Source organism: Doryrhamphus excisus, linkage group LG22, assembly GCF_037039965.1.
Source record: "Doryrhamphus excisus strain RoL-2023G ecotype Guam linkage group LG22, RoL_Dexc_Guam_v1.1, whole genome shotgun sequence".
Lineage (NCBI taxonomy): Eukaryota > Metazoa > Chordata > Actinopteri > Syngnathiformes > Syngnathidae > Doryrhamphus > Doryrhamphus excisus.
Window position 1 is genome coordinate 10,252,608 of NC_136378.1, and position 7,866 is coordinate 10,260,473.

Here is a 7,866-nt window from a genome sequence, read left to right on the forward strand (position 1 = left end):
AGCTCCCTGTCCTGTAAAAAGACAGATACCGGTGCTACTGATTCAACCTGAAGGGAAAAACCTCCCACAGTGGTGGGTCACGGGGGTCAGATCCACACTGTCTGATCATGGACAAAAGCTCTCTAAGGGCAGGTCATGATTGATAAGGACGCCGTCTGCAGGGCTCAAGGGATTCTCTGTTCAATTCCTTCTCTGTTCAAGTCCACCAGGACTGCACGGATTAGTCAAATCCCAGCATGTGGCAACTTTAAACAGGTTTAACTCCTTGGTCTTTGCTGTTTTATAGTTTTTTACTCCAGTTTTTTACTTGTTCCAGGTACACGACTACTTACGGGGTAAACTTTGCTCACTTTACGAGAACGACTGCATCTTTGACAAGTTTGAGTGTGTCTGGAACGGATCAGACAGGTTAGAGTCCCCTCCATGTTTACACTTTCTTCATTATACCGTACACACACCACTAAGCCGCTATTCTCCTCTTCGTCTTAATCAGCGTCATCATGACCGGCTCTTACAACAACTTCTTCCGAATGTTTGACCGCAACACCAAGCGGGACGTCACGTTGGAAGCGTCGAGGGAGAACAGCAAACCACGAGCAATTCTCAAGCCTCGGAAGGTACAAAGAGTTTATAGTGCAGTAAAACTGGTTTGTTAATGCATGGATGGAATGTGAGCAACACTGCATCCTTATGATAAAACCTCGATGGACTGCAAATACACAATATGGACAACAGACACATGGACTGAAATGAACAGTTCGTTCATAACAAGATAAAAATTATTAGCGATTAGTGAAGCAAAAACAGTAACAAAAACAGTAACAATGACCCCCCACACACACACACACACACACACACAGCAATGTTTGGAAGAGCAGGCACAGAAAGAGCCTCCTTTATGCCGGCTCCACTTGATTACTAATCAAGCACACCTTGGATGCTCCTTCCATGTGTGCACCTCCACCCTGCAGAGGAGAAGTGGGGGGGAGGAATACACACAAAGCAGCCACACCCACTATGGAACCTAACATATATTGATTTTACATAAATATCACTACTGGTTGTATTAAAATACAAAAAAAATCTAATCCACTTCTAATCCGCCTCCTCATCGGCCATGTTGTCCCGCAGGTGTGCGTGGGCGGCAAACGTCGAAAGGATGAGATCAGCGTGGACAGTTTAGACTTCAGCAAGAAGATCCTTCACACCACATGGCATCCGCACGAGAACATCATCGCTGTGGCGGCCACCAACAACCTTTATATTTTCCAAGACAAAGTCAACTAAAACACGCTGTCCCCCCCCCGCATTTGCTTCACCCCCATGACGTTGGGGGGGGGCATTGGAGGGGGTGTTTTTGATGGCCCCGATGTTGCTGCTCACATGATTTGCACTGAGGACGTCCGCTTCTGGAATCAGTGATGCGGGTTTCTGAACTGAGTGTTGAATTTATTTAGCAAAAGGGAATCCCGTGCGGGAAGATGACAGCTGCATGAGCGATAGGATGTAGCAGCCCTCCGGACCATGGAAGGAAAAAAAAAAATGGAGGGCGGATACAGTGAATTGCAAGAAAAGGCAATTTTTTTTGGACAGCACAACCTGCTGATAATGTCTTTTCTGCTTGTGGTCAGTCTTTCTAGTACCAATTGTCCAACCCCCCCACAACCCCCCCACACTGGGGCGACTGTAGTCTGTGATGTGAATGAGGCAATTTTTATTCATGCTTTTATTTAATGCCGGTTTGTTTAGCTGCTGTGGTGCCTTCTTTTGGTATGTGGGGGTTCAATGTAAGAAGGGTTTGGGGGGGGGGGTATTGAGGCAGAAGTGTGAATGTTTTGTTTCCTGTCTGTCAATTATGAAGAAAAACGAGAACGGTACAATAGTTCCAACCCCAGGTACTTTACAAGCCAGCATACAGTATTAATTATCACCGTGCCCAATTCCCAAGCCTCCGATGGGGGAACTTCATGATAATTCTAACATGTTGCATGTAAAGGACGTGTTACTGATGGCTCCTACACGCCGTGTGCTCATTTTCAACATATGGATTATAGCACCTGTTAAGAGCCGGCGACATCTGAGGTAAGCACTAAAAAAAGGAAAAAGGTCAAAGTGAACTCTGTGACATCAGGGAATTAATACTGTACGTGTCAAGAAATGTCTTCTAAACAACTTTCCTTTGTGACACTTCTAATTTAAAAAAAACATTTTATAGATCAGAATGTAATAAGAATGCAGTCTTTATGATTACTGAACATTTCTTTGATTAAAAAAAATAATAAAGCTGTGCAAGTTCAAAAGCGGATTTGTGATGCTTGTGTGGAGCATGAATAGTGTAAGGGCGCCCCCGTGTGGGGGAAGATAGAATAGTTACTACTGTACCAGTATATCACATGCATTGATGCTGCAAGTACATAGCTTATAGTGTTTTCCTACTTCCTGATTTGACTATTTTAAGTTTTTTAATGAAACCTAATAACCCACCCTGAGCAATGATGCCCTTCCAGGAGGAATTTTGGTCCACTTATCTTTGCAGAATTGTTGTAATTCAGCCACATTGGAGGGTTTTTCCAACATGAAGAGTCTTTAAGGTCATGCCACATCTCAATAGGATTCAGGTCAGGACTTCAAAGTCTTCATTTTGTCTTACTTCATCCACTCAAGGGTGGACTTGCTGGGTGTGTTTTGGATCATTGTCCTGCTGCAGAACCCAGGTTGGTTTCAGATTGAGGTCACCAACCGATGGCCATCAGGATTTTATGATTCCATTCATCACAGCCAGTCTTGCAGGTCCTGAAGCAGCAAAACAGCCCCAGATCATCACATGAAATATGATGATATTATTATGGGACTTTTGGGACTTTTGTCTCGTATTTTCCCAAAGGTCTTTGGGGGATCAAGATGGATTAAGATGTTTACTGGCAAAATTGAACACTGAACACTGACCTTAACTGAGGGGAGTAAGGCCTGCAGTTATTTGGATGTTGTTGTGGGGTCTTTTGTGACCTCTCAGATGAGTTGTCGTTGTGGAATTTGGGGTAGTTGGCCACCGGTTTTGTGGATAATGGTTCTGACTGTACTTCACTGGAGTTCCAAACTTTAGAAATGGCTCTCTAACCTTTTCCAGACTGATTGAGGAATGTTGAACGCGGAGGGAATCGATCTGTTTCGATCCATTTTATCAAATAAGGATGTAACATTCCCCATCTTCTAAGTCTTGTCTAATACTTGCAAGTGTATACTTTTTTGTAGACCCTGTATATACTACATAGTACGTATATACAGTATATGTAAGAAATAGTATCTCTGTGGTACGGTCTCCATAATTGGCACCCTGGGGCTTGAGTCTCCACGCCTTTTGTCAGCTGGGGACACCAGCTGTCAATCAAACAGCATCTTTATAAGAAGCCACCCAAGCCGCTCCATCATGTGTCAGGATAAATCCTCACACAGACAGCAGCTCCCCTGTGATCACAATATTATTAACGATATCCATTAAATATTTTTAACAAATTTTTGGGGGGCTCAAACCTTTTCTACTTCATATTATCTGCCCGTTTTTCTGGAAGAGATGGACACGAAGTCTGGGAACAATTTAACGGTGGTGAACGACTCCTTCAAGCAGTGGTCCTCCAATGACGGGGACTCCTTTTTCCATCTGGACCCCGCGGAGCTGAGGGTGCTGGTGCCGTCCATCCTGGGTGTTATTTGTGTGCTGGGGGTCACGTGTAACCTCACCTCCGTGGCCATCTTGTTCTCCAACGCTTACAAGGGCAAACTGTCCCTTATCAACTCGCTCATCTTCAACCTGGTGTTCGCAGACACTTTGGTGTTGCTCTTCACCGTTCCATTCCGGGCCGCGTCCTTCTCCAAGACCGGCTGGACTCTGGGATGGGTGTTGTGCAAAACGTCCGACTGGTTGCTTCAGTCTTGCATGGCGGCGAAGAGCTTTACCGTGGCCGTCATGGCCAAAGCGTGCTATCGCTACGTGTCCAACCCCACCAAGCAGGTGAGCATCCACCTGGGCTCCATCCTTGTGGTGCTCTTCTTCATCTGGCTGTCAGCGTGCACTGTCACCATCCCTCACTGGCTCTTCTCTACCTTCCAGCAAGGGCTTCACGGGCTCATGTGTGTGCTTCTCGTTCCTCCTGAAGCGTGGAAGTTCATGTCTGTTTACACAAAGGCATACCCGCTAGGAGTCTACTGCGCCCCCCTCAGCTTTGCCCTCATATACTTCTGGAAGGCGTACGGCCAGTGCCAGCGCCGCTCCAGTAAAACTCAGAATCTGCGTACACAGATCAGGTCCAGGAAGCTCACCTTGATGCTCTTCAATCTCACCGTCGCCACAGCTATCCTCTGGCTTCCACAGTGGGTGGTGTGGCTTTGGGAGCGCCACTCAGAAGCATCAGGAGGATCCAACACCTTCATCTCGTGTCCTCCTTTTCTCATCACGCTTTGCGCTCAGCTGCTCACCTTCTCCCTGTCGCTCATCAACCCTCTCATTGTGCTCTCCCTCTCCGAGGAGTTCAGAGAAGGCTACCGCGGGTTGTGGCGGCGTCTAACCCTGCGCAAACAACCTCCCGTAAAGCCAAAACCGGGACCTCACAAGCCCACATCCCTTCAGTCACCGTGCCCCAGACCGGAGACCTCCGGCCAGCTGAGGGTGGAGAGGAGCCCAAGCAACAAACCGGGAACCAGCAGAGATGCTCAGCTGGAGCAAAGTGTCGACAAGGATGGCATGGTCTTGCCTGATGTGGAGCAGTTCTGGTCCGAGAGGGAGACGGGTTCCTATTTGGAGGAAAATGACCCGGTGCCGTGGGAGCACCAGGACAACCGAGACAAATTAACATCATCCTCAGCATCATCACCATGGCAACAGTAACTCTGATCAATGGACTGCATGGGTGTCTTCGTGTTTGTGGGGTATGAAGTACAAGGTGTGGAATACTACTAACAACATCCACTTAGTCGTGGGTCAAGTTGAACTTCCATGGTTGTTATTGTTTCATTATTGATGTACGGTGATCATAAAATGTTTGGTCGAATCCTGAACGTTATGGAGGGAAAAAAACACAAAAACATGACAGGAAGTGTCATATTCTTTCTTCCAGGACTGTAAACTAGTGGTGTCAATGAAGTAATATGGGTAAAAATAAAGTTTGTATGTCAAATATTAATAACCTGATCACGTTTTGGTTACAAAAAAAGCCACTATAAAATATACTGTATATAAAAGTATGAAAAATTGCAAAGAAAAATAAGAATAACATTAGTCCATCCATCCATTTTCTGTACCGCTTATCCTCACTAGAATTACGGGTATGCTGGAGCCTATCCCAGCTGTCTTTGGGCGAGAGCACATTTAGACAAACAACCATTCACACTCACATTCATACCTATGGATAATTTGAAGTCGGAGGACAATATGAATATGTACAGTATATCGCATATATTTGCTATATTTATGTATGTTTTTTGCCAAAAAAAGATATTTATATGTTAATTATTATTGATTATTGATTTACAAACCTTTACTCCTATTGTAGCACATTATTACACCGCCTTATCATTTTCTTATGTTATTTCAGACTACACTAAATAAGCGTTGATTCTTCCTACTCCTTTTCTTTTGGAGACGTGAAACGGTGAATTGTGTGATGTATTCCAATGTAACATGTACATATGCATGTTCAAAATAAACAAAACCAAGTATGGTGACATATGTGAAGGAACATTTGAAGCTTATTGTGCATTTGTGTATGTGGTAATTAGTATTTACAATAAAGTCATCTCTAACACCTGTAGGTAAAAGGTCATGTTTGTCGGTGAAATGAAAGAATCAGCGGATGATCCCCTGCTGCCATGCGGTCATTAAATATATTTTCATAAGGGCATCCATTGGGCTCTAATTAGATTGAAAGGGCTTTCGTCTGAACTCGGATGGAGCCCATTCAATGGATTTCCTCATTGATCTGCACAAAGCTGTAGGTCAAAAGCTAGTAAACAACAAGTAAACAACATGAGAGGAATGCGTTCAGCTTTGCCACTGTTAAAAAGATCTACACATTCCAAATAATACCGATAATGACAACGCTGATGAAACGCACTATGGCGGTTATTGAAAGACATACTGAAGGCGAGCGTCCACCCTGACGCCCCCTCTCTCCTCCTTATGACATTTTCCTCTCATGAATCATTGATGTTGACCTTCTATTGCCTGAAGCAGAAGCAACACTTAACTCCATAACCCGCCACCAGTCCCGAGGGTGGGGTCCCGGACGGCTATAAATGCTACAGAATCCATGCATTGTTAAACATAACAATGCATTACTTTGCACTAATCAACCGGTGTCTGTTATTTTGCACTAAATATGAGCTACAGTGACAAGCAAGCAAGAGAAAATGGAGTTGTTAATAAGCATCAAGTAAATGAGGCCCTGACCCAAAGGAAATGGAAAGAAAAGGTTGATCTCATCAACAGTTCTACTCAGGCATCATTAGGTCTTTCTGCAGGTGGGGTCATCTTTTTAGTGCCGCCCCCCGGTGTTCCATCAGCCAATCATCATGTCTTAGAAATCACGGCAGGAAGTGACATGCTCGTCAAACACTAATTGTGCTCAGCAGGAGAGTCTGCTTGCAATTAAATCTGTCCTGCTCGTCAGCGCACATAAAAGTGACACCTCAGTATAAGACTTTGAATATTAAAAAAAAAATGAAAATATTTTAATTTTACCTGTATTACCATGGATTTAAAAATTATTAGTGAATAAGATATATGTTTGGCCCATTTTTGGAGGAAAAAAATAAAAATTTTAACCATAAACTGCAAGAATCCACTCTATATGTCATACATTTTTTGTAAAAACTCTTGAAGGAGGAACTATTGTGCTCCACTTTGTAATTTTTTCAGTATGAATTGATGATGAATGAATAAACCATTTAGAGAGCTACTTGAAAAAGTGGTTAGGAGCCACTGCTTGGAGACCCCTTGACTTACCGCGTATGAACGGAAGGAGTGGTGACGTAGGTCGGCGTTTTTTTGAGAGCAGACAAACTTAACACTGAGATTCAGGATCTAGATGAGGTGAAACAACAAGATTAATGCTCAATTTTAATTGACACGTTTATCGTTTTTCTTTTGTCTAACTCACCTGTGTGCATTTTTATGTCCAGCAGATGGCGCCAAAGCAGCCTTTCGCTTTAGCAATGCATGGGCGGTGACTATTTAGCCTTTTGCTAGCTAAAAAAAAGTCACAAAAATCAGTCACAAAGTTTGCTCGGAATTTCATATAAATGTCGACATACTCATATTTACCATTGGTCTGCTAGGTGCTTCTAGTCGGGGATCAGAAGGTGAAGGTGGGGGTACTGAGGGTGGCGAAGGTGCTTGTTTTCGCCTCCGGATTGGTACAGGTGGTGGTTTCAGGGACCCCATTTCTGTAGTAATTGGGGGTTTCAGATACTCAACTGCAGAGAAGATGCTGTTAAAATATATATATATAAACACGGAAGGGATTTTACCTTCCGTGTTTCCACCAGTGAACTCGTATGTTGTTTTATTTGCCCTCAGGCAAATGATGCCATTTTGTCAACAGATGATATTCATGCATGATATTGTTGAGTTCACTGACAATGTCAATAAAGTTGAGCAATCTTTATTGAAGGATGTGTCTCAGTGTTGACACATTTTGTTTTTCCATTCTAAGTGTCTTTCATCGTAAGATAGCATCTAATTGAGATGGAGGAGAGGATAGATGGAATTGTGAGCTTACAAGTAAAGCCAGTTTGCAGAATACTAATTCTAATCTTGCTGTGACTGTGCGAAAAGAAGGAGAGAGAACTCGGGGGGGGGCATCAATTTGCTGC

The 7,866-nt window shown here is 43.8% G+C and overlaps 2 protein-coding genes across 3 annotated transcripts in view; both read left to right on the forward strand.

Moving 5' to 3' along the window:
• ppp2r2ba (protein phosphatase 2, regulatory subunit B, beta a) overlaps positions 1 to 2,341 on the forward strand; it is a 34,219-nt gene extending 31,878 nt beyond the window's left edge. The window contains exons 8-10 of one of the 2 annotated variants that reach the window (XM_058063931.2): positions 317 to 408; positions 494 to 617; positions 1,132 to 2,341. In XM_058063931.2, the coding sequence (XP_057919914.1) occupies positions 317 to 408; positions 494 to 617; positions 1,132 to 1,287 (372 nt within the window). In that variant the 3' untranslated portion in view covers positions 1,288 to 2,341. The remainder of the gene's footprint in view (positions 1 to 316; positions 409 to 493; positions 618 to 1,131) is intronic. The other variant, XM_058063932.2, reaches the window with a different exon arrangement.
• Positions 2,342 to 3,271: 930 nt separating this feature from the next.
• gpr151 (G protein-coupled receptor 151) lies at positions 3,272 to 5,451 on the forward strand. The gene has a single exon (XM_058063933.2). It carries the CDS (start codon positions 3,572 to 3,574, stop codon positions 4,880 to 4,882), a length of 1,311 nt encoding a protein of 436 aa, XP_057919916.2. The 5' UTR covers positions 3,272 to 3,571; the 3' UTR covers positions 4,883 to 5,451.
• Positions 5,452 to 7,866: the final 2,415 nt, after the last annotated feature.

What these genes read in the sequence shown, in the direction of transcription:
- gpr151 (XM_058063933.2), top strand. Translation starts at nt 3,572, where the DNA reads ATGGACACGAAGTCTGGGAACAATTTAACGGTGGTGAACGACTCCTTC.